This window comes from Rhipicephalus microplus, chromosome 2 (assembly GCF_043290135.1).
Source record: "Rhipicephalus microplus isolate Deutch F79 chromosome 2, USDA_Rmic, whole genome shotgun sequence".
NCBI classification, from domain to species: domain Eukaryota; kingdom Metazoa; phylum Arthropoda; class Arachnida; order Ixodida; family Ixodidae; genus Rhipicephalus; species Rhipicephalus microplus.
The window spans coordinates 234227831-234255044 of NC_134701.1; the positions used below are offsets into that span (position 1 = coordinate 234227831).

At 43.7% G+C, this 27214-nt stretch overlaps 1 protein-coding gene across 1 annotated transcript in view; it reads right to left on the reverse strand.

Moving 5' to 3' along the window:
• LOC119183352 (cell adhesion molecule Dscam1-like) overlaps positions 1–27214 on the reverse strand; it is a 184746-nt gene that overhangs the window by 114213 nt on the left and 43319 nt on the right. The window contains exons 4-5 of the mRNA XM_075877327.1: positions 17792–17962; positions 9840–9998 (exon numbers count right to left, since the gene is read on the reverse strand). Coding sequence (XP_075733442.1) covers positions 9840–9998; positions 17792–17962 — 330 coding nt within the window. The remainder of the gene's footprint in view (positions 1–9839; positions 9999–17791; positions 17963–27214) is intronic.

Consider the following 27214-nt stretch of genomic DNA (forward strand, 5'->3'; position numbering starts at 1 on the left):
AATTTATGACCTATCCAAAATTACTTCATTCATTGGTATACGAATCGCAAAAACCGGCCATGAATTGTTGGGGAGGTCTTGAGTTATTTATTGTAAGTTACATACATGAATGCATTAATTTTTAAAGAACCCGGATGTAGCTACACATACACTAGCAATCCTTACACCTAATCATTTCCTTCCCTCTGCCCAAGCGATGGCAAATATACCGCACCACTGTTTCGTTTTCTGTCTTCCTTTTAAAGCTAGCACACGAACTGTTTACATTCGACATGCAGGTAAATTCGGAGCAATTTTTTTGTACTGCAAGCACTTTGCCATCCATCCATCCCATCCAATCCCATCCCATCTATCTATCTATCTATCTATCTATCTATCTATCTATCTATCTATCTATCTATCTATCTATCTATCTATCTATCTATCTATCTATCTATCTATCTATCTATATCTATCTATATCTATCTATCTATATCTATCTATATCTATTTATATCTATCTATCTATCTTTATCTATCTATTTATCTATCTATCTATCTATCTATCTGTCTATCTATCTATCTATCTATCTATCTATCTATCTATCTATCTATCTGCCTACGTCTGGTTGCTCTCATGATCACCCCCTTAACTTCAAGTACACCAAAATGGGAGGGTAAGATGGTTTGAAGAATATGACTCACTCGTAAGGACGTGAATAATATCACAATCTTGTCGCGTACGTCGTCAAATACTTTCCAAAAAACAGCGGCACATACTCGGGGGCGGTTAAGTGCCACAGGTATTTGTCTCTTTAGATCTACCCAGGAAAGCCGAGAACTTACACGGTTAATTTGAACGGTTGAGCGTTGAGAAAAAAGTCTCATAAAAGTTCAAAAAAATGGCAGCATATACACGGAGTGAATGATGGAGAGTGTGGTGAAGCATTCGTCCGTCCATGCGTCCATCTGTGTGACCGTCCATGCGTCTGTTCGTGCGCCCGTCCCTGCGTTCGTTCATGCATCCGCCCCTGCGTCCTTTCATGCGTCCATCCATGCACATGTCTGTGTGTCCGTTCGTCCATCTATTCCACACTCCAAGTCCCACCATCTCGCATCTTTTTATCATATATTCCCCATATAGAAGCATCACCATTCAGTGGACATTCCAAGGACTAAACGAGAGGTGGCACACACACACTTTCTTACGGCTTGCGCTTCGGGTCTACTTCCCACCTTCAACCACCTTGAGTTCATGGTATATACTAGTTCACTGTATTCATGGCACTGCGGCCCAATGCTCGCTAAACCTTTCTAAAACCAAGGAGGTTACGCCCAGCGAGTATAACGTAGCAAACTTTTTCTGTCAGATAGTGCTCAATGTACATGCCAGTGGCTGCTAATGTGAAATGAGGGACAGGAGGATTCAGCTTTTAATTTCTTACGGCTTGCGCTTCGTATCTGCTTTCCCCCTTTAACCACCTCGAATTCATTCATGGTATATACTAGTACATTGTATTCGTGGCCTTGCGGCTCAACGCTCGCTAAACCTTTCTAAAACTAAGCAGGTTACACCCAGCGAGTATAATGTAGCAACCCTTACTTGTCCGATAGTGCTCAATGTACATGCGAATGGCTGCTAATGGGGATCGCGGCGTTCGCGTTGACTAAAAGCCGAATGCTCCTGTCTCTCATTCTCCGTTAGCAGCCATTGGCATGTACATTGAGAACTATTTTTTATTGTTAAACAATACACAGAAGAAATCTCTCACCGGCACTACCTTGGAGGTCAAATGTTATACCTATTTCGGGTATGTGCCACTCATAGTAATAAGGGCTGCAGCGCGAGCACGAATGTGCTAGAAGAAACAGACAAAGTCGAGGTACGGAAGGCAAAAGAGGACAACACGAGCGCTAGTGTTGTCCTCTTTTGCCTTCCGTACCTCGACTTTGTTTCTTCTAGCACATTCGTGCTCGCGCTGCAGCCCTTATTACTATGAATTCAAACCAACTAGCCCAAATCGCCATTCTTCTTCAATGTATGTGCCACTAGTGGTTGCGTGCTACGAGGGACGCACAAGTCACGCCATAAGGAGATTCACCCCTAAAAAAACTAACATAGGCATTGTTGGCTGAACGAATGCAAACAGTAAATGTGATTGGAGCCAGCAGGCATCGAACCCAAGTATTTTACGTGGCAACGAAGTTTACGTGTCAATGGTGGCGCGAGAATCTATGAAGACATAGGTGTGTAAGGGGTCGACCATCGCGAAAGCTATCACAGAGCCACGTCGGTCAGTCGGTCGGTCGGTCGGTCGGTCGGTCGGTCGGTCGGTCGGTCGGTCGGTCGGTTGGTCGGTCGGTCGGTCGGTCGGTCGGTCGGTCGGTCGGTCGGTCGGTCGGTCGGTCGGTCGGTCGGTCGGTCGGTCGGTCGGTCGGTCGGTCGGTCGGTCGGTCGGTCGGTTGGTCGGTCGGTCGGTCGGTGTCCACGAGGTACATTCTAGCAGCCGCTACTGTAGGGGACGATCGAGTCGGGGCGGGAACGTGGTGGCGTTCCGCCAGTTCTTGGGCCCTCGGGACTGACTTTTGTTGGTTTCTGAGACTGGGGCTCCTGAGTGCCTCCTCCCAGTTGGACTCACTGGTGAGAGATCCTCGAGGTAACGCGGGACATTGCCAGAGCATGTGTTTGAGTGAACAGTACACTTCTGAGCAGTCTGGGCATTGTGGATGTTTGAGTTGTAACGGCTGAGTCGGCCCCGTGATGGATACGAACTTGTTTGTAGCATGCGAAAAGCTACCTCTTGCACGCGTTCGAGCTATGCATGTCGAAAAGAGTATTGGCATCTATCGTTGCGGTAGTAGGTGGTAGTTTCGTGAAATGTGAGTAAAGGATCATTAAACTGTACGTCTGGGCCTAGCTCTTTGGTGGGTGATTGATCGTCGTGGCGGTCAGTTCTCGCGCTCGATCATGAGCCATCTCGTTGAGGTTGGGTTGCTGTGGGTGGACCTCTTTACCCATGTGGCCAGGAAACCAAGAGAGGTAATGCACGTCCCTTGCATTTTCGTGTTTGTAGAATGCGGGCTGCTTCTCGAGCGTTGTTACGGCTTTCGTAAGCCCGAGTGGTGGCCCGAGAGTCTGTGAAGACATTGGTGTGTAAGGGGTCGACCATCGCTAAAGTTATAGCAACCTCATCGGCTATGGCTCTCGTCGCTAGCGCAACCGAGGCAGCTGAGCGTAGGGTTCTGTCGCCATCTACTACCGCTAGTGCGAAGGTGGAGGAGCCATCGTATTGCGCCGCATTGACGAAGGCGGTAGAGTTGCGATTCGCAGCGGTGCGGTTGAGGATCGCGCGAGCGCGGGCTAGGCGTCTGCCTTTGTTGTGTTGCGTGTGAACATTTCAAAGGAAATAGATTTACCATGTAGGTAGCACGGAGAGCTCTGGAGAGGGTTACTGAAAGTTCAAGGTAGGGATGTGGGGACATGCGAACCTCGCTTAGAAGTTGGCGGCCTGGCTTGGAGGAGGAGAGGCGGATCACTTGGGCCGTGGTCTGGGTTACTGCAAGTTCCAGGTAGCCATGTGGGGACATGCGAGCCTCACTTAGAAGTAGGCGGCCTTCTTTGGAGGAGGAGAGGTGGATGACTTGGGCCATGGTCTGGGCCTCGATCACTTCATCGATGTTTTTGTGCATGCCTAGCTGGTCGAGACGGGAAGTACAGGTAAACCAAGGACTTGTTTAATGCTTTTACGCATGAGCGTGTTTAGTTTCATCTTTTTCACCTTCGTCCAGTTGTGGCCAGAGGCAACGTAACTGATGTGGCTCATCAGGAACGCGTGGTATATGCGCGGAAGGTTGGCCTGTTCAAGGCCTCGTCTGCGACCCGAGACTCGCTGAATCAGTCGGAACATGTTTGCCGCTTTCGCTGTGACGTGTGTTATTGTTCGTCTATTGCAGCCAGTGGCCTCGATTAGGAGGCTGAGAATGCGTATGGAGTCCTCGAAGGGTATTCGTTGCCCGTATTTAGCGCTTAGCGCTATGGGTAGTTCACATAAGGGCGTTAAATTACGAACGCCTTGACGAGATGGCCGGTATAGTAGGAACTCTGATTTCGTGCGCGACAGTTGCAGTCCAGTGTTTTTGAGGTAGGCTTCTGTGGTATCGAGAGCAGTTTGAAGGGTCTGCTCTAACACCGCCAAGGAGCCTCCCGGGCACCAGATGGTAATGTCATCTGCGTATATAGCATGGTTTATGCAAGGGATATTGCAGAGTTTGTCAGACAGTCCCTTCATTACTATGGTAAAAAGGAGTGGAGAAATGACTGCCCCTTGTGGTGTCCCATTGGAACCTAATGTACAAGAGTCGGATGTAAGTTGCGATATTCGAATCTTGGCCTTTCGGTCTTGTAGGAAACAATAAATGTATATCTTGAATCTTTTACCGAGACCGAGGCTGGCAATGGATTCCAGTATAAAGCGGTGGGAGACGCTATCGAATGCTTTAGTGAGGTCTAGGGCAATGATGCCACGGACATCTCTCGTTTTCGAGTCGAAGATTTGTTTCTTTAGTAATAGCATGCCGTCTTGTGTTGATAAGTGTGGACGGAGCCCGACCATGTTCAATGGAAAGAGTTCGTGATCCTCTACGTAACGCGATACATGACTTAGGATGGCATGTTCAGCTGCTTTTCCTATACATGAGGTTAGGAAGATAGGGCGTAGATTGTCGAAGTTTAGTCGTTTACCTGCATTTGAGAGAAGGATCACCGTGGCCGTGGACCATTGTTCAGGTACCTGGCTGGTTTTCCACATGTGGTTCATGTCTTTTGTGAGTGTGATGGCTTGGTCGTCTAAATTTCGCAAAAGGTGGTTGGTTACCTTGTCAGGACCGGGGCACGATTGACTGTTCAGGTTGTGCAATGCATCCCGAACTTCATACTCCGTGAAGGGTTCGTCGAGTTCAGGTGTTGTTTCGAATTCTATTTGTGGGTAGTCGGTGAGTTGTGCAGTCTTTAGGGGGAGGTGTCGTTTTGCGATTCTTCACGAAAGGATGATTCCGTTCCTCTCATTTTTTTTTGTGCGAGTGTATACATAGGAGACGGTCTATGGCATGGCTCTGGTTGTATTGAATATTTTGTTCAAAAAGACCCTAATGTTCGTGTAACATGACTTGTGGTTGCAGTGTTGAATATCCGATTTTATAAATATTACATATGTACTCCTGTGATAAAGCCGTCATGTCGGGTTAGCGTAAATTGAAGTTAGGTGCCATCCGCCGAAGTTGATTTGTGTAGCAGTCTGTAGAGTTACCATAGTCACGCGCACCTGCGCAAATAACAGCGCTTCATGTCAGCTTACTGCTCCTGCTGGTTCTATTTTTCGTGTTGCTGTCAGTGTCATTACGAAACTGTGGTGTCATTACGCAACATATACGGCACTTTAAGGTATGTTTTTGCGTGGATTTGTACATATGTTTAGCGCCACTTCATAACGTCTCGCACAATAAAAAATAAACACATTCATCTTCTATCCGCACACTCCGCATTACATTGATGGCCAAGATACGTAGGATCTGCCTAATAATTACAGTTAAAGTTTGGGCCACCGCTAAACATAATAAAAAGAAAAAAGAACGTCATCTGAAACAAGAACACAAAGCCGACTACTACGAACATTCACCAGCACATCCTTAAAAAGCAAGCTACGGCGTGTATCAGATAACCCTGTGATATTACCAACAGCAGTATTATTTTTCGCTCTCCCCGGGTTTCGCCAAATGGATCAACTGTTACGTGTGGTATCGCTACACCCAATCCATGTCTTAATGGAACAGAACATTTTTGAACATTTTTGGTGTTACTGAATATTGTTGGCTGCATCATAATTTTGATCCATACTGTTCCACCTCTTCATTAAAGAAATCTAATGATTATTTTACTGTGATATCATATCAAGGTGAAAACGCTTACAAATTTTGTACTTCTATTACGAAAGTGTGCCTCAATTTGGCATGAGTCTTCCATTCCTTCTCTAGAGTGATGCTACTAAACTCTGCAGCTCTGAATTTTATTCGCTTGCCTCACTACTGTTCTTGTTTTTTTTTCTTGCTGACATGTAATGTAAACGTCTTGTACACACGTCGGAATAATGAATCATAACAATATAAAAAACACTGCACCTGTGTGGAAGGCGCGGCACACTCACCACGAAAGCTAGAACAGCGGCATTTCAGAGCCTTTTCTAAACACTCATTGGTTAACTGTTGCAAGCACACTTGCTTGATACCCACTACGGCATTATTAATAAAAATGTTTGTGTAGTAGGCTGGCATTCACTATTCTATTTTTCGTCATTCTTCTGAGAAGCGTAGTATTCGCTAAACACTTGCAAGGAAATATGTGCCAATTGTTCATGCAGTGGCTTGTGACTGTGTGGAATTGTGCCTGAAGCGAGTATGCGCCACAGTTAAAAGGTGAACAACAACAAGCTTTTGTAATGGGTTAGAGCATTGGACGACCCACTCGTAGCGCTATTCGCATTGTGCGGCGACTGGTGGTTCTTTCGATGTTTTAAAACGCTTCATAAGTCATACTAACGCGATTGCTTTCCCGACATGAAGCCTGCCTAAGGCAAGTTTGACAACAAGTCACAAGCACCGGCGTAGCTCAGTGGTAGAATATTGGGCTCGCTCTCAGCGTACCCGGGTTTGAGCTCCACTGTGTCATTGGTAATAAGATTGTTTTGTAATTTCGGGAGTCGTGTTTATGGACACCCGCGGTGGCAGTGGACATCTTCGGCAGCGCGTGACCAGAGTGGTCTAATAACTGCTTTCGATATATTGTTATTATTATTATTATTATTATTATTATTATTATTATTATTATTATTATTATTATTATTATTATTATTATTATTATTATTATTTCAATTGTTTGAATCGGATCGCTTCCGTGAGGTCGACTGTCCCCAGTGAGGTACATTCAGCAACGGATGTAACTTATAGGGGGATCGTGCTGGGACGTACCGTGACTCACACATTAGTAGCAAACACGCTATAGATTTGCGAATTAGTTTTCCCACCAACATATGAACATGATAGCCAGCTGTCTTTCGTACAGTGAGTGTTGTCTTACTGAGCACACGGTCACAAAACACCGGTCAATATTTACCTGTTCAACTGCGGCATTGTTCACCGTTACAACTACGCGACACCTTCGATCTTTCATACCATCACCCTTGCATTGCGTTACCTGTATTCATGCGTCCATTCTTCCGTGGCTGATTCGAATGCTCCTAAAAGGCCATATCAATCAGCCACGCCCGTTATTAAGCCAGTTTGACGGAAACTGTATTTGCGCTCACTTCGACCTGATTGGTCAGCTTGTAGGAAACTTGGAAGTAATCAATCGTTCATTCTACAACTAACTTAATAACGTGCTTATCGTGTTTAAGGCGAATAAGTCAACTATACAAAGAACATAAAAGGAATCTGCCAGAAGCTGAGTGATCGATCAAGTAGCAGCCTTCTGCGTCCGAGCAGCCTTCTCACATATCGACCTCTGAAAGCTGCGTCGTCTTTGAACAATGTGTATGTACGTGATCAAAGTTCGTGCTTACTCGATAGATTTTACTTTGCTTTTTTTGTTCTTCGAGTGCTGAACGGTAGTGTTTAACGTTTTTCCCGAAATCTATTTCCAGGTGCTGGTGAATACGTGAACGTTATAGAGGACATGTTTGCTGACTTGTCTGTTATTACATATCCGGAGTTTCAGCCACTCTAAAAGAAACAGTTTCTGTTAGGAAGTTTTAACTGTTCGTTTTTTTCCTACGCTGTTTCCTGGCAGGTCATCGCTCTCAATTACGCTGAAAATAAAAGAAACACACCACTGCCTTATTTCCATGGTGGCAGCCTTGTTCCTCTAGGATATGATGGATCACCGCTATGACGAGTAGGCGTCTGTATTATTTGTATGCAAACTTTTTTGAATCCTTTGATTCCCGATTCCGTCTTAACGTAAAAGAAAGAACACTAAAGTACATTGTGTAAATCAATCAATCTTATTGTCAGATCCACTCTTCTACTTTTACGTTTAAGATGTACGAAAAAAAAAACCAATGCCTCATACCAATACAAACAAACGAAAAACACGTCAGGGCTAAAAAAATACACGTGTGCAGTCTCGCTCGTGCAAAGTTCTCAGTAGTTAGTTTTCAAGCTTCCCATAAGTTCGAATAGTCGCATAAAGAGGAACCTATTTGCATGCGATCACTTAAGTCTATAATCTGCGAGTATTACATGACAACTGAGAAGTAGATGCTGTATATAGTATTAGCGAGAGACAAATAATAATTTTTCGCACAAAATATGATAGCGGTACCACACTATGAATGCCTTCAAATATACAATTCGCAAGTGCACTCGCGTTTCAAGACAAATTGACGTTCAAGCATGTATTGGTAACACCAACGGAGAGGTGAGTATAGGAAAAAGAAATAAAGAAATATATCCCCATCAGCCTATGAATCGGAGGTATTCGGCAGTACCTGATGAGATACAAAAGGTTAGATTCCCGCAAATTTTCATTTATTTTCATTTTCATTTTCTTTTATATAAATACAGCAACCCGCAATCATTCGCTCATCTGCACGTCTACGTGAAAATTAGGGCAACAAGATCATTTTCTTTCACTTCGCGTCGACAATGTGCAGATTTTTTCGAATCTGTTCTTTTTGTCAATTGTTGGTGGCAATATACAGTTTTCGTAGTTCATACATTCTTTAATTTGGGGGTGGGGGTGGCAGGGGGTAATTAGCCGTGACATAATATAAGTGCTCGCAGGTATTCTACCTTTTTTATATGTTTGCTGAAAAAAAAAGAAAGACAGAAATGGCATGATTTCCCGCCTTTGAGAGGAGAGCTACTACAGAATATTGAATAAAAAAAGATAAGCACTCAAGAATGGCACCGTCACATGTGATGCTTCATTAAAACGTTGAGTACGGCTGCACAACTTCTTTAAACGTGTTCACTGGAAACTATGGAAAAATTCTTCTCTGACGACTTTTTTTTTTAGGGGGAGAGAGGGGTTGTAGAAAGAGCTCGTACAAATATTAAGCTGAGGATGACTCATCTGTGTATAAACTGAACCATCAACACTGTATGCAAGGAGTCGAACTCATTTCACGGATTCTTTCCTGCTGCATTCTTTTTTTTTTTGCTGCGAGTAGTTGACCTCATTTATGTTTATTAAGATGGTTTACTGTTCGCACTAATGCACTGAAGAGATTTGCAATAGAATACCTAGAATATTTTAAGTGCCTTTTTTTTCACTAATACTTTGCCACGCTCTTAGAAATGAAAGTACTATGACACACTGTAGGAAACCAAAACAAGACGTCCTTTCACTTTTTTTTGGCAAATTCCCACTCTCAGCTTATACTCGCTTCTTGCTAGAGGCACGTTATCTCTTTTGAGAGTTAATTTCACTCTCTTAGAAAAATTACTGGACCCACAGAGAGTTCACAAGTCTCTTCAAACAGAATCATATGCCTGGCAAGTCAAAACAAGCCAAAAAGAGTCACTCACATCCGTCTTTTTTTTTTCTTATTCAGTGTACTTATGAGAGCCTGATTTCTTTACTACCATTGTTTTGATGATGACTTATTTTGCACAAACGAATAATTTACTGTACTTATCTCCCCAGAAGTGTGTGTTCATTTTATTCAACTATATAACTGAGTTTATTTACTTATTTATATTTATTTCTGGATTACTCAAGGCTCCTGGTAAGACAAGACATGAGGGGTAGGCATAATAATATATACGTATCCTAAACGTGTTACAATCTGATGCGTTCACACTCACCTGTAACAATAACTTTTCCGGAAGCGCTGCTGAGGTGGCTATGACCAGTGAGGCCGTCGTGCACCTGACACCGGTAGCTGTGAAATGCTTCAGAGGCGGCCACCTGATGCACAATCAGCTCACCTGTCGGCAGCATCACGTACTTGCTCTCAGAGCCTCCTAATAAAATTGGAGAAGCACGTGATTAGAATTCATGATTATTTTTTTCCGTGCAGGAAGTTCACTCGCTCTCTAAATTATCTGTTCCATACGATGCTCACTGTGTGTGTCTATTACAGGGCAGAACAAATTTCTACTAATCTGAACCCCTTTTTGTGAATACAATATAAGGGCGTTCTAGCACTTTTCATGTAAACCGTGCAAGTGCTGGCATGCCAAAATTTAGGTTTTCTGATGAACGCTCAAGACATATACCAAGAAAAAATTTAAAGATTCTGAATGCTGACTCATTACTTGAAAGTTTGATAAGGCTACAGAATACTATTTGGAGGCAGTAGGGCATGGGAAATTATTAAATAGCATTTGCAACATAGCGTAAGTAATAATTGTCATCGTTGAGATTGAAAGGAAATATATTTGTGAAGGCGCAATGCTGCGAAGTGTTAGTGAAACTAACGCTAACAGGAATAGATGTGGCAACGCCTAATGAAAGTTGCGTTTTATCAGCAATGTATGATCATACACGAACACAAACTGCTATAAGGGCTGCGATAGGTTTCATAAAAAGTATAGAACTCCAGTAAATACATCGTGCCATGTTGTTATTATATATACGCTTAAATTGTTTCTGCCCGCAAAGTCACTTTTGATCGCTTTTTTTTCTTCCTGCCCCTTTGCCTTACGCAGAGTATCAGGATAAAGCGAACTATCGCCGGCCGGCCATAATAAATCATCTTTGTATGTTTTAGTATAAAAAAGTATAGCTTTGACTTCTTATGCCAACTTAATTAGCTAGTTTAATGTGCGAAACCTTACGAGAACCGGAAAAAATGAATAAATAAAATGGACCACTCATTGACGTATTCCGGTAGTACACGCTATAGTATACATGATTGCGCGCTTGGAAGCGAAGTTCGCTGATTGAAGTGCGCTAGCTCAGCTTTTCTGACGGCCGTATTTTTTCCAGAAAGCAGATGGCTAGCGAATCAAGGAGCACACGAACAGCTGCTACAGACTCTCCCATTTGTTTTAGTGTTCGCACTAGACGAGCTAATCAGATACCTTGTGGGAATTTAGGTTAACAAAAAAAATGTTACATTCCCTACAGCAAGCTTAAATAATGAAGCTCCCTTCTACTTTATGTTCAAAAATACTCGCGTACACCGTATTTCTTCCACTCGTAGCTTTTAGGATTATTTGAAAAAAACAACACCATTCTTTTCCACTGTAGCTAAAAGCTCCTGCAGAACGTGGCCATAACAGCAGTCGCCCAATGGCTGCAATACATCAAAACTAAACGTAGCGTCACTCTAGTAAAGAAAAAGAATAAAGCTTAATGCTATCGCAAAGCTGTTTTTTGGCGCACTACATCTGCTTTTTCTCTAATAAGTGAGTCATCGCCGCGCAATATGGTTAAATCTCATCGGTTGCGTAACAATATATATCTCACTAATCATACCGCGTGCAACTTTCAACTCTTCCAATTTCCGTAAACCACGTGTGTCTGGATTCGTAACATTATCTCGACACTATACTCTCGCTTACTGCCAGCGTCCTACTTTCAATCCCTCCGATGGCCTTCTCGTATTTCGAATGTACAGATGAAAGTTTTGAATTCTGTAGATGAGTGTAGGGATATGGCAAGCTGTAAAAGCGATTGCCAGAGCTGCACGAAACGACCGTATCGCCAGTACATTGAAGTGAGTGTCTTTCTCTCCGAAAGCCTTCGGCCGCAGTGTCACGCTTGCAAAGACAAATAATAAGTGTGTGATGCTCTTTGTAGACAGCGAGTTGTTCACATAGAGAAGTGATGTAGTTGTTCTGGATCGGAGGGATGCCGGCAATCTCGTCGACGGACCGCATCCGTTCCCCTGTGGTTCTCCGCTGTTGCGTAGTCCACTTAGACTGATTACTGGGCTGCGTCCCTTGAACCTCCCTTTTTTATGAATTGGTGTACTTTTTGTTCGTTTAGGATCGTGTCTCTGAAAATAGGCTGCCGTGGAATGTTTCTCCGAGAATTTCCAGATTATTATTGATCCTATTAACCGTACTTTTTCTGTTGCTAAGACTCCAGAATCCCGCAGTATGCCTCTATTTTTCCGTTTTTGTTTTGTACACCAAAAAATGGGACCAGAAATTGACGTTTTGCTGCATGTACCATGATTTCGCTTTAAATATGTAAATACTGTAGGCAGATTGATGTACTTGGTATAAAAATATTTCCACTCTACCTAAAAACAGTGTCGTGGCACCCCGTCGCGCACTCCGCGCCCGGGAACATCGGTCACTCTAACCATTGACCTATCACTATAGTGCTGACGGCTACGTTTAGTGTTCTGCGCAAAACTTGCACGCTGCTTACTGCTCTAGCGAGAATTCTTGCACCACGTAAGCTCATCAATCTTCCTCGACCAATAAGCCTTGATGCGATAAGTTTTTTCTTCGTTGTTAGAGGTCGCCCACGGATATAGCTGTGGTTTTCTATTCTACATACGTATGACAGGGAGGCGGAGGGAGGAATTTACTTGCTTGTTCAACAGAAGTCAAGTTTACCAAACTGAAAGTGGCTCGCCGTCGGAGAACATAGCCAATGATATATGAAGCTTCGTCGTCTGGAGCTTTCGTCAGGCCAGTTTCGTTGTGCATTTCGTAAGCAGCCTATGGCTAAACTCTAACTGCCTCGACTAGCGTCTGCACCTTATTTGTCGTTTCAACGTATTAGCATTTTTATGGTGTGATGTCTTCATTTATAGGACTAAGAAAGTGAAGGCATCTACCGGAGAGACACTTTGGAAGTGCTCACAGGTGTGATATATACTCAATTACAATAAAATGAGCCAGTGAACGAGCCCCACAGACAAAGCTCCCTCATACAGGTCCTGCCCCGCCGCGGTGGTCTAGTGGCTAATACCGGTGTCACACCGACACTTTTAATCGCGATCAAGGATATCCGGATCAGTTTTCTTGATCGCGATCAACTTTATGACCGCTGCTACATGTCCCAAGCTAATCCGGTTTGAGCTTGGGTCAGGTGAATGCCTCAGGTGGCATTTGCGTGCCGTAAAACATGCCACTGACAAAACTCGGCGTACGGTATATTTATAGAGCCCTTTATCAGCAATTTTAGATCGTGCAAGAACCTCTCGAACATCAGAAACTTCGCATGCCACTACAATAGTAATTTCACAAATCCATCATTCAATAAAATTTTCCTAGCGCTTACCTGTATTACTGTATTGCATTAACCTTCGCTTTTATTTCTGACGGCCCCCGCTCGAAGCTGTGTAGCTGCAGCAAAGTGTCGATCCCATTGTACGAGCCAATGTGTCACTTCTGCAGCTCCTCAAGTCTGTTCCAGCCGCTCCTGCCAGCGGGCAATTACTGTAAAGGTCTCTTCGTTCGACCACAAAGTGCGCGTACGTTGCGACGTAGTTGAAAGCCTTGCGACACTCGTAATGAGTTTGCTTCGAGGTGCTTCAACAGCTACGACGGGACGAAATTTGAACTAAGCGCCGAAGGCAACGGTAGACCGCTTGTCGTCTGCTTGCCGGCTGCTTCTCCCATAGCTACATGCGGTCGATGCGAATCCTAAAATATTCAATACTTCAAATATTGTTCCTATTTAAACAGTTTTAGAATTTCTTTTTTATGAACACATTCTTGTTTATTGTTTATTGTGCTTTTAACAAGCTCGGCTAGGGGGTGCAGACGACAGTGAAATCGCGATCTCTCATGCAGATCGCGATGGGCGGGTCGCGATAGTCTTCATCCCGATCCCGCCTGATCGTGATTAAAAGTAAGCGTGTAGCAGCACCTAATCTGGATCGTAGTTAATCCAGATCGACACTGATTGCGATTAAAATTGCCCGTGTGATACCGGTATAAGGTAATCGACTGCTGAACCGCAGGTCGCGGGATTGAATCCCGGCTGCTGCGGCTGCATTTCCGATGGAGGCGGAAGTGTTGTAGGCCCGTGTGCTCAGATTTGGGTGCACGTCAAAGAACGCCAGGTGGTCGAAATTTGCGGCGCCCTCCACTGCGGCGTCTCTCATAATCATATGGTGGTTTTTGGGACGTTAAACCCCATATAGCAATCAATCATCATACAGGTCCCTATATCTGCTTCACGTGAGGCAGCTAGACTGAAAGCTTCCACTCTCGTTTTGTCAGTTCCTGTTGCTGGAACGTAGCTTTTGGTATTGTATCTGTCTGTGGCCCATAATTAGCAGACCAAACGCCCACTCACGCAGTGCCAAATGTACACATGATTACTTTCTCGCCAATGGTTACTTTCTCCGCTATGCTATTGGCTTCATGTTTTAGGGGCGAAGCTTCTTATGGCGTGGCTTGTGCGTCTCTCGTAGTACGTAACCACCAGGGGCACATACCCGAAATAGCGGTCCTTACGATTTTGACCTCCAAGGTGGTTCCGGTGAGAGATTTCTTCTGTGCGTTGTTTAACGATAAAAGATAGCGCTCAATGCACATGGTAATGGCTGCTAAGGGGGAATGAGAGACGGGAGCATTCGGCCTTTAGGTAACGCGCACGCTGCGGTCCCCATTAGCAGCTATTGGCATATACATTGAGCACGATCTGACAAGAAAGGCTTGCTACGTTATACTCGCTGGGTGTAACCTCCTTGGTTTTAGAAAGGTTTAGTGAGCGTTGGGCCGCATAGCCATGAATACGGTGAACTAGTATATACCATGAACTCGAGGTGGTTAAAGGTGGGAAGTAAACCCGAAGCGCAAGCCGTGAGAAAGTGTGCATGTGCCACCTCCCGTTTAGTTCTTGAAATGTCCGCTGGATGGCGGTGCTTCTATATGGAGAATATATGATGAAAAGATGCGAGATGGTGGTACTTGGAGTGCTGAATAGATGGACGAACGGACACACAGACAGATGCATGGATGGATGCATGAACGGACGCAGGCGCGGATGCATGGACGAACGCAGGGACGGACGCATGAACAGACGCACGCACGGACGGGTGGATGGATGCATGGACGGTTGCACAGAAGTACGCAGGAACAGACGGAAGCAAGAACGAATGGACGGACGAATGCTTCGCCCCACTCCCCATCATTCACTCCGTGATATGCTGCCATTTTTTGCAACATTTTGAAATAGTTCCTCCTCCAACATAGAGTGGACTTGCAATAGCCATGTGTAAAGTGCGGGTAGAGAAATTAATGTTTATTTTGCGAGATGGTATCAGGGTATATGTTCGGTTTCTGCTCTATAGGTGGAAGGTTTCCTAATTACGGTACCCTCCTGGAATTCGCTGCCTCTATGGGCATGGCGACAAAGAGGCAGCGGGCTTCCATATCTATTTCGCTAAAGTGATCCACATTTGCCTGAAATTGACAGCTGAGTTCCGAAGTCGCAATTAAAAATAAGTGTGTCGTTTTAAAATTTCTGGCCGACTCAGTAATCGCAGCATAGTAAAAGATGAGGGTTTCTGTGGAGCAACATTTTATAAATTGAATTTAAACTTAGGCTAACAAAAGTGAATGTTCGATGTACACTGACACAATTTTGACGGCCTGTATTGTTTAGTTTGGACTAAATGTCTCACCTAGCACGTCTTAGCAAGATATTTTGTTTTCATGAACGTGTTCCTTTTCGCAGTAGCCTGCATTATTTGCTCAGTTATTCTTGTTTTTTGTGTGTGTTTGGTTTTTTTATGTTGTGTAAACTTTCGCTTCTCTGGGATATGATGTGTTTTAGTGACTTTTTTTTTTTCAACAGCTTTATGAGATCCCTGTAACAGGGCATTTAGGGGACGGTGATGAACCCTTGGATAGATTAGAAGACATAAGAACATTTTCAGATTAGTATGCGGCCTCAAGTATATATTTCAATAAATCACGTTCTACAGCCAATTTTGTTAGCACATATGTGCATAAATCAGTGTGTGCTTCTTTTACAGCCGTGTTTTTTCAGTTAACAAACGTCACAACATGTATTTTTGCTCGGTTATTTCAAACAAGCAAATTTTTTCAGTGTGCATTGAACTCTTACTGAGTTCATTATGCTTCCACGTCGGCGAGAGACGCTGTTTGGAAGTTCTTTCCTACATATAAACACCTATTATACGCCCCAAATATGCTTATAGATGCATAGCTATAGTCTTCTTTTTTTTCTTACTCTTAGTTGCATTCAAGATCTAGCGAATTGCTTTCGGCGGACAGGCCAGCCACGGTAAATATGAAGATCAACTAAAAAGAGAAAAAGGAATCGCACAAAAGCGAAGCACCGATCAGCTTTTATAAGACGAGGCGTCAATCATAATGCCAGCCTCGTATCGAGCGCTTTACCCTTGGTCGATTCTCGATATTGATTTCTTTTTTTTTTTCGGAACACTTTGTGCCTGCGAGTCCTCGCTGGGCATAAGGCTGCGGACCATTTTCTCAGCTCGTTGGACCCGGAACAAGCAAACCGGCAGAGCGCGCGACACGCCTGCTGTAGCCATCGAGGTTAGCGCGAAGTTGATTGCCGGAAACCAGCAGCGCACCGCTGTTATACGAAGTAGAGACAAGCGTACAAGGACGAAGAAGGGAAACAAAACAGAACCGTCTCGCTCGTAACGATTGAGCGTTCCACGTTTGGAGCAGAAACACCTAATTACGGCGCTCGTTTCGAGACGCTCTTTTCGAGGTGAGACGGACCGAGAAGATCAATGATCATGGCGGGGGTGCCTTTGAACAAAAATCGGAAGCCAGTCTTCCAGAAGCTTCTCTTTCAGAAACACTGCCCAACAACCGTCCGCTGTCAATAACAATCTGCTGCTGCGTGGAGAGTGTTGTGCTCTCTTAGTATCGCGTATTATTGTTTCAGTAACGCTGTTCGGCTGCAGAGGAAGCCTGCATAACGCTCGATATATGAGTCTGTTCGACGTAGTGTTATTGTTAGGTAGACACATTAAGAATGTTGGCGCTCTGAAGACGACAGATGCACACTACAGGCAGTGTGCGTGAACTGACACAAAGAGCACACTACAGCAGCGTGAATAGGTGTCAGTTATTTTCTTTCATGTATATAGTAGGAGACAAGCACTTGTCTATACAACGGAAAGGGCCAGTTGTCATTGTGAAAGTTCGAGCAAAACTAGTGCAATATAAAAAGCATGCGTTGATTGCTTACGTACTTTACCGCACTTATTTACAAACTATCCCGCGCTAACCACGTTGTGTTTTAGGGAAGCGAGCTTTTTTAAGGTCTTTTTACTATGTATGTAAGAAGTAGTCATTACGCTACCTTAGAGAGCTTTTCGCATTATTTCTTCTGGAGACGAGGGAATGCGCTCAACACTGCATTTATTGTCCAAAGACAATCCAATTAAACTATCCAATGTGGGAAGGCCCGTAGCAAGAAATTTTTTCGAAGATGAGGGGAGGAGAGCCCTCCTTGATTTCGGAAAGGAAATCCTTTAAATGGTCATTTTTCGCTCTCTATGTCATGGCGAAAGAAATTTCGGAGAAGGGGCACACGGGCCCGATTTGCCACCCCCTTGCTACACTTCTGTATGTAGGTACCCACATGCGTTCAGCACTAAATATTTTCTGCCAGCACTGGGTGATGTTGGCCAAATTTTGGTAACTTCTCGATAGTTTCACTGATACAATGGATATAATGGTGGTTAGTGATTACTTATATTGGCGTAAGTCCGCTTTATACTCGATGTTGTGTATTTATATTCCCCGCCCAATATAGTTGAGTTCTACACAAATCATTTTCGCTCGCCTCTCTCACTCAGTCATTGAATCCTTGTTCAGGCCGTTACACTTACCCTGTGGTGCCAGGGTGGCCACATTGGCTACTGTGAGGCCATCACTGCGTATCCATGACGTCACCGAAACGTAATCTCTCGCTGACGTCGGTAAGTGGCAACGTATGACGGCAGTGTTTCCTCGGATGGCGTAGACATCTGGTACAGAGACTACGAGGCTCTCCGGTGCCACTGCAGAAGGAAATGCATATATACACTGGATGAGAAAGGTGACTGACAAACCTTAAATGTTATAAAAGACAGAGGGCCGTTAAAGGGAAAAACATTGCGAGCACCAGCGAGTTGAAATTTTCGAGCGATTGCTCTCCGAAACCACTCTTTCTTGCGGATGATGAATTACATAGGCCATTCTTAAAAATTGTTTACACATGCGCCGCCATTATTGTTAATGGACGAAATGTTTACTTTAAGTGGAGTAGTGAAGAAATATAGGTGTGGATACCCAAGAGGGAAAAGACAACACATCGTCTACTCTCCCCGTGAGACAGGGGAAATTAGCAGTACAAATACAACGCTGCCAGTTTAGTGACTTTATTTAAAATTTGCGAAATCGGCGCTAGTTATCGATTTAAATGCGAAAAAGGGGTGTATTCTACTTTTTTATGCAGCACTTACGAAAGTAAAGTGCATGAATAACGGGGACGCCATCGATGCACTTCCTGCATTAAGGCTGGCGTTTAATCAAGACACATATATGTACCTTCATTAAGGAAGTATAGAGGTTGGGATGGTATTTTATTGACAAAACACGTTTTCTTACTTCACTGTCAATGTCTTGCATCGGTAATAACCGGGGAAAGAATAATTTAGGAGCGCATTAAGGAAAACAGCGAGCTTTTCTCAATAAGACTCATTTTACAGACATCCACCATGTCGTTTACCGGAAGTAGAGGAATGTCTGTTTCATGAAAGTGACAAAACACCCTATAAAAACACAGAAGAAAAGTAGTGCGAGAGTATATTTTCAGCTGCGTGGCTTTCCTAATGTTCTCACGTAGACAAAATTTCCGGCTTCAAATAAGTTTAGAAAGCCACGTGTGCCATCGATTATCGCAGCTCGTTTAGGAATTTCGTCGCCGCAATCAGTGGCTACACTTTATACTAACTGTGGAAGTGACAAGACACAAAGAACAAACGGCCGTCATTATAGCCGGCACGTTCTTTCGCGTTCTCTGTAGCAGACGGAACATTACCTGCACACCGAGTCTTCTGTAAGTGTTGATTATTACAAAATAGACGCGTTTTCTTAAGGGGTGATCGTGACGGTACGCTATCTTCTCTAAAATACGATGATTTGCGATATCTAGTTGCTTGTGGAAGGCGATGAAGACTTCCTATTACGCCGCTGCTTCTCTAAAGGCATTTTTAAGGCACGGTACTATAAAGGTGCGCGGGAAGTAATACCGGAAGGCCGAGGAGAGTGGAAGGCTATGAACGTCTTTGTTAAGTCCATCTAGCTTTTTTTTTGCGCCTATACATTCAAGTTTGTTTTCTTGTAGGTTACACTAAGTAAATAGAATATACTTGCGAAAATGTTTTCATTTACGAAGTGAGCACAATGTGTAACGAGCGGCTCTTTTTTTTAAGCGTCTGTTTTCAATTCGTTACAACTTATTGTCAGCCTGAGCATTCTGGTCATCCACATCTCTCCTAATTACCTCGAGCGGCTCTTTTTTTTAAGCGTCTGTTTTCAATTCGTTACAACTTATTGTCAGCCTGAGCATTCTGGTCATCCACATCTCTCCTAATTACCTCACGCTCGCACTCTGAACTCAATATAATAACGCCCGCAACAGTCGTTTCTAAACCTATATAACATTTGTTATGAATTAGTTGTGAAGTTTCTCGCTTTCAAATGCATTCATTGGAAGGTGCTTACATATACCGTATTTACTGGCATGTAACGCCAGCCCTTTTTTTTTTTTTTTAGCGGATAGTCACCATTAGTGGAGCATCACTTCACAATCAAATGTCAAAATAGCATTTTTTACCTTCCTCGATGCAATTAATTGTCGACCCTCGCCATAAAATCATGGTCGCGGTGTATTCGACTAAACACGGTACTTTATACATGATAAACTGACTGTACGCACTGCTTTCTAGTGACACTGCGACTTTACTATCAGTAAGCATGCTCTAATTGACACAATACAAGCCTTACTTGTGATTACGCCAAATCGGTTCTGATAAAGGACTCGCGGCCAAGTTTTAGGGCCCTTTAGAACAAGGATTATATATGGTGTTTTAACTGCTTTGTAAAAATTCTCTGCATTCTTCATGAAAGGTGTGCTTGCAACCTGTCGATTGATTTTGCCGTCAGATCAAACTTATTGAGCATTCACCCCTTCACTCAAGGAAAGTTCATGAGAGCGCAAATTGTAACGTGTTGATAGGTACACTCACGAAACAAACAAAAGTGTAGGCAGCCGGTGTTGAGCTTTTGATGGGTGACCTGGATGACAAAGCTAAACTTTACTCAATCTTCCCTTCTATACGCGAACCTTCCCACGCATTTGCGCCAGACAATCAAAAACGCCGTGAAACGGGCGAAGCAAGTCTTTTAGTTCCGGCTCTCTCAATAGGTAATTTTCGTTTCAATTTACAAACAGTATGTTAGAAACTTTACTATGGTCATCTGTTCTTGAGGTGTAAAATAGCAGGTGTCTGCAACGATGCGCTAATTAAATTTGCCACTTTTGTCTACAAGAAGGATCTGCAGACTTTGTTTATTCATTCTGTCTTGGTTGATTAAAGGAGACGACAGCTTCCCCAGGTACCTCAAGAAGGAAGGCGGCCATCCCACCACCCTATCCTCTTTTATAACCTAGCTTCTTTCTCTAGCACAGGATAGCCTTCCCAGCCACATCTATCAGACCAGCTTTTATCAGCCTCGACACAGACGCGTTCCTTCTCTCTCTTCGCGGTCTGCGGAACGGACCGGTGCCGCGACCAAATGGCTGCCATGGAGATTACGGAGCTCCCTCACACATTTAAGACAAGCCGAGCCTTGGAAAAGCACTCTAGCTTGACGAGCGTTTTTTTTTATTCGCAGGCGTGGGCCGTAGGCGAAAAGACGCTATCAACGAGCTTCCGGGTTATAAATGCGGTGCTATGCATCCAGCGCTGACATTTGCATCCTTGCACAAGCATATACTTATGGTGTTAGACCTTTGAAGCTTATGCTGTTTTGCCTGCTTGCCTCTTTTGTACCCGCAGAGATCTAGGCATTGTTCACGACTTACTCAATGGGCAAGTTCTGCTAGAGTACTATACAAAAACTGTAGCTCTTCACGAGGCGCAGCATTCTTCTTGATCACATGTACGGGTTTCGCACTTCACAACAACCCTGGTCAGAATTACTAAGTATATTCCGCATCTTCTCAAACCAAGATAATATAAAAACTTTTCGAAAAACCTTGTTTTGCTGTTCATTGATTCATCATTTAAAACTGTATTTGTTACGAGCACTTATAAACACTTAGTCCGTTGCTTATGGTCATTTAAAGTACGCCTGGTTCTTTGTTGGTGTTGCAATGCAAATATGTTAGCTTTATAGCATGTCCCCCTTCCCTTCTTTTTTTTTCTCACACGTATTTACTGTTTGTCCATCGTTCAGCGAGTGGCCTCAACAAGTACTTTTATTTCATTTCTTTCACCCTTATTGTGGTTTTGAAATGCCAACATTAAAATATTCAAGATTTTCCCATGCCTGACACAGAATCCATGCCATTGTTCCTAATGATACCCGGGGCTGTGATTTGTTATATAATCTAAAGGTGTCTAAGCTTATCTATCGTTCTCTATCACTCGAGTGTGCACAGAAGTTTTTTTTGGCAATGATTCTATGTTCGTAGTTCTTTTCTGTGTCGCTAGGGATTATGGCTAAACATGAGGTGGTAGAAATAATATTAGTTGCGAGTCTAGCGAGTGTCGTGTTTTGTCTTATCCTCTGTGTCCGTGTCAAAATTGCGTTACTACACCTAATGTTAAAATGGCTTCTTTATGTGGGACAAACGTCACAATGTCAGTTACGTCACCTATCGAGGAACGCTCACGTCGAGAACCTGTCATAGCATCTGGATAGAGGCTGTACTGTTCCAGGTACCATTCCAAGCGCGACAGCACCATCCTTTCCATAACCATCTCAATGCAGCTGATTCGAGTGATGAGTCAGTACGATAATAAATCTACAGAGAATTTACCATATTTAAGAAGTAAAACTGAGTGGATACATTACTATTCTTATAGAACCAGTGCCGTACTCCAAGACTCGTTGTACAAATTCAGTAGCACGTGGCGCACCTTTTCCTCAAGGTTTCCGAGCGCTGATTATGTCACACCATCCTGTCCTGGAGATGAAGAGCGCCTGCAGCTTGACAGTGCCGCTTCTAGTTCCTCCATTGAGAACTCGAGGTCCACGCGAGAGTCCCGAGACAAAGGAGCAATGCGTTGCATACGTTCACATGTAGCCTGGGAGCCAGTCAGTTTTGCGAAGAATACTTCTAATGATGGTCATAACCCGAAATCGATAAGAAGCCAGGGCCATGTTCTGGACACTACGGTATCGCTAAAGTGATATTACAAGGATAGTGCAGCCCGGGAAATGACCTATTTACACAGTATTCTAGCGTGACACGGCGCTGCACGAGTGTTGAGCCTAAGTGGAAAAGGACGACTTTCCTCGTGTGCCAGGAAGTTCATGTAAAGAAAAGATCACCGACATTGTACACGCTTTTTTTGTTGCTCACTGACTCACTCACACACTCACTCACTCACTAACCCACTCATTCACTCACTCCCATACGCCTCGCCTCACTTGCAAACACACGCCAGAATGAAGTGCGAACACTTCACCTCTCATTTTACCACGCAAACAGATGCATATCGACGATGAAAACTTATACGTAATTTTTGTGTATGTCAGGGAAAATGTGGTTATCGAAGGTTTATCCCAAATCTCCGATACTGAATTTTTCAAATCTTGGTAGGGACAAGCAAAGCGCCCTAACATATAATTCCCCATATATTCATATGCGTTCTTTTTAACTTGGGAAGAGAATACAATGCTAAAATTCTTCTAAGCGAACATATTGCGCTTGCACACACTACCACGTTAAACTTTTTACGCAGTTAAACAAAAACTGACAGAGAAAGTACTTTGCAGTGCATAGATTCAATCTATCTTTATTCATCACATAATAATTCTTGCTTCTTTATTATCTCAGAGAGCCCACATCAACAGTATACTCATTATAGTAGTCCTATTTTTCCCATATTACTATAGGATGAAAAACACTAAAAAGAACGACGTGCCATTGTTTTGCGTGTCGCCTGCAGAAGGACGTATATGATACATCCATGGCTGTTTCGTCGTTGGCATTGCTTCTTTTGCTAACCACAAGAATACCAAAAAACACAGCTGTCACCGCCACGTGTGCTTCGACAATTTTATTTTTATTTTTTTGGGAGGGGGGACACCGAACTTTCTTCTTGCTGCGTTTGACAATCTGTCAGCTTGAACTGATGGTAGTACACTCGTCATTTCTTGGAGGACTCTCTTTTTCTTTTCTTTCGTGTACACATGCCCATCCCATCAAAAATACGCCGTGTATTGCAAAGAGTCGTGATTGCCTCGGCCGTTTCATCCCTTTCACCGGTCAACCGTTTTGGGAACCCCGTCTGAAACCCTCAGGCCTCCTTCCTTGTTCTTCGAACGAGCAACGACGCATCTGAAAATGCAAGTGCATACACGCAACGGAGACAGTATATTTCTCTGGCAGAGCTGTTCTTCTGACTTTAGTACACTGTGTCTTCGGTTGTGTATAGCTACTTATGTTCCGCTAACCAGTTGTTCTAAACATTGCTATATTTTGATACCAACGGAATCTCTCGAATGATATTCGGGAAGGTTCCCGGTGCTAAGAGGCATGGTTGGAAAGTAGTGGTCGGCAAGTCATAATGGAGGATTACGTAAGCTTACATAGTACTCACATATTGAAGCAGGACAAATTCGGGCTCATTAATGCACTTATATTTCCACCGTCTTCAGAACGACTAACGCTGGCGTAATTTTTACTAGAACGTACACAGCCTAAATTATTTTTAAAGATCGGAGTTGTCGTAACATAACGTTGTTATCTCGAATAATTGCACACTTGTACATGTGACTCATTACACTAAAAAATTGTTTTGTAATCCGTGAGTACAGCACGTGCGAATAGCACTCTGAAAATAAAAAAAGAAAAGAACCAGGGAAACCTTCCTGATATCCTCTCAGACCATGGACTGTACTAGCGTCGTTTTGTTGTGGTAGTGGTAGTCGTTCAAATTGCCATATTAAGCTGGGACAGCATGAGACGGTCACCCTAAAAAAATTGGCGTGAGAAGAGGAGAAGAGGAAGAGTGTGTTCACAAGATTTCTGTCTACTTGTACATACTCATTGGAACACACTCCCCAATTTTTTCTTTGACCTATACCTTCGAGTTCATTCTTATGCGCGTTTGACCTAAGCTCTCAGGACTTGCAATGCGGTTGTGTGGTGTGACGCCATATCTGTGGTTAGGTTTGTAATGTCTTAGTACTTTAGGTTTGTTTTCATATTTTATTTTACCCTACTATTCTATTGCCTATCAGCGTCTCTGAAAAGGTGCTGTTTCTTTTTATTTTTACATTTCATCACATTTGAAAACTCGAACTTTAGACCACTATATTTTTCTAGGAACAGAATGAATTCAAGCAACAAAAAAAAAAACGCTTAAGGTTCTCAAGACGCCATGCCAGATAAATTTTTGCTTTCTACATGACGTTTTTGTTGATACATTTCTTCACGCGTTGATCGCACATTCTCTGTCATTGGTATTTTATTTCTCGGTCCTTTCAGGTCCTTTCTCAGAAAAAGTTTGCTAGTTCGTGCGAGAACACCCTCACTACACGAAACTTGCTGACAAGGTAAACCTTGTTTACACAGTATAAACACACGTTATTGTGTCTTTTTGCTTCCAGACAGCACCATCAAAAAGCGGTCCAGTAAGGTTTCAGTTATATAGCGTTCGCTTCTTGTGCTTTATTAACATTTAGCGCCTAGTTCACCGAGCAATAAACCAATCTCGAGCATTTTGGACGGTGTACTTCACATATCTCCGATCATTTCGGTAGAAGCTATAGTTAAAAAATAAACAACAAAGGCTATTTGTTGCAGCGTGTTCCTTTGGGGCAAGAACGACTTGCTGTTGAATTTATTTTGTTGCTTCTTTCATGAAGTGCACCTCACTTGCGACGTCCACCCATGCGAAGTAGAGACGAAGTCCCTCTCGCGCGATAGTATGTACCGTCTAGGAACCAGCCCACTGGTTTCTGATTACTGATGTTAGTACGCCAAGCGACCTGTGACAAATGCTGACCCTACCATGGCAGCAAAAGATGCTCGAAAAGCCTTTCGTCTCTTTTCCTTGCTTATTTTCGTCGTGTTTTTGCGCACAGAGGGCACTGGCCTAGAAACAAAGCGGACTGCCTTTTGTGCGAGAAAACGCTGATGCATGCTGTACGTAAAAGGGTGGAGAATAACGGCAGCATTAGCGTGTTGGCTGAGCAGAAATCTTGATGAGAATCCAATGCTACTGTCTTTCAGTGCGACAAACATAGGCATGCCCTTCTGGTCTTGGGAGATTGGTCGTCGCGGCTACGAGGAATACACACATGCCGGTGGAGCCGTAATTAAGCCCGAAGCAGCTTCCACCGACCAACTGATGAGCATGAAAGAGCGCTTTCCCCGCAGCGTTGTGTCTCCTTTTCATCTCTGCCTATCTCCATGACGTCGAGCAAGGTATTTATTTGGGTGCCCGACTATTGAGATATTGTGCTTACATTTAAGCTTCGTCAATCTCAATACAACAAGTTACATTCGATTTGTAGATCATGGAAATGCGAATAGTGCCGTCTTACTTGGGCATCTCTACTTATACAACGTCTTGTCAGACGCTGCATCAAGCCGCCATTTTTGCGCAAAAATATGTGGAGGAAGATGCCGTACAGAGTGCTCCAGTGGACACCCTTACGGATATGTACATCACCTGCTTTTCGCGTGCCAGCAATTTGAGTCACAACGAGAAGTATTACAAGCAACTTTGCAGCTTTTAGATAGGAGGCCTTTCACTCTAAAAAAAAGATACCTTAAGTTTATGGCGAGTCGCAGGTCTTCAAAAAAAGAGCACTCGTCACCCTCAAGACGTTTTTTGAAGAATCAAATATTTCATCTAAATACTAACCTACTGCATACGATGTCACATTTTCCTTTATACTAAAAGCGATGTGTAATATTAGGATAGCGTGTTTGATATTATGCGTAATCATTTGTCTCAGTGTAAACTGACCTTGCGGGAGGGACTTGTGTGCACATGAACCTATAAGGCGTATCTAAAGAGTCATGTGATGGGAAAGGACCTTGTGGGTTGAACGAGTGTACATATGAGCCGATCAGCCGTATCTGAACTGCCGTGTCATGTTGTCTTGGAATACGAAGCGCGGCGGCGTGCGCGTGCTTCTCGCAGGTGATAATAAGGTGCAGAACGCAAGGAGACGGGTAGGTGCCACCACCGTGTCGTCTTAGCAAAGTGTTGGAAACACTTGTCTTTTCGAGCAAGCGTTGCATGGTCAGCGCAGCGTGATAAACGCTACGGTCCTTAGAATTACCTATGGATGCCTTTTCTAGTAAAAGACACACATACAGAATATTTACGTGTTGTTATAGTGCCTCAGATATGCGCAATAATTGCTTTTCAATTGACAATCGCAGAAGTATGAACGCTGCATCTTTAAAATGTTGATGGGCGCTGCGGATGAGCTCGGCTGTTTGAGGTATCGGTAAGAGCGGACAAAGAGAGAAACGTACAGACAGACAGACGGACGGACGGACGGACGGACGGACGGACGGACGGACGGACGGACGGACGGACGGACGGACGGACAGACAGACAGACAGACAGACAGACAGACAGACAGACAGACAGACAGACAGACAGACAGACAGACAGACAGACAGACAGACAGACAGACAGACAGACAGACAGACGAGCAGGCTGGCAGGCGGGCAGGCCGACCGACCAACCGACCGATATTTTTTTGTCGAAGGTACCCAAGATTTTCAATATTTCTTGTCTGTGGCATTCTCCCATGCCCATTAAGTGTGCTTGGCTGAACAAAAAAAAAAGACTTCTGAGTTGCTTCTGCGCCTTTCCAAGCGGTGTAAGCTACTGTCTGGTACCAATAGTCCAACACTTGAGTAACAGAGTTATTGCCATTTTCTTGATTTTTCTTGAATCCAGAATGCGTGGGACTCACGGGTGTTCTGACGATAAAAGGAGATCGTCAACTCCCCTGCTTTTTATTGTAAGTGAATATGGGCCTTTCGTGAATATGATTGTGTT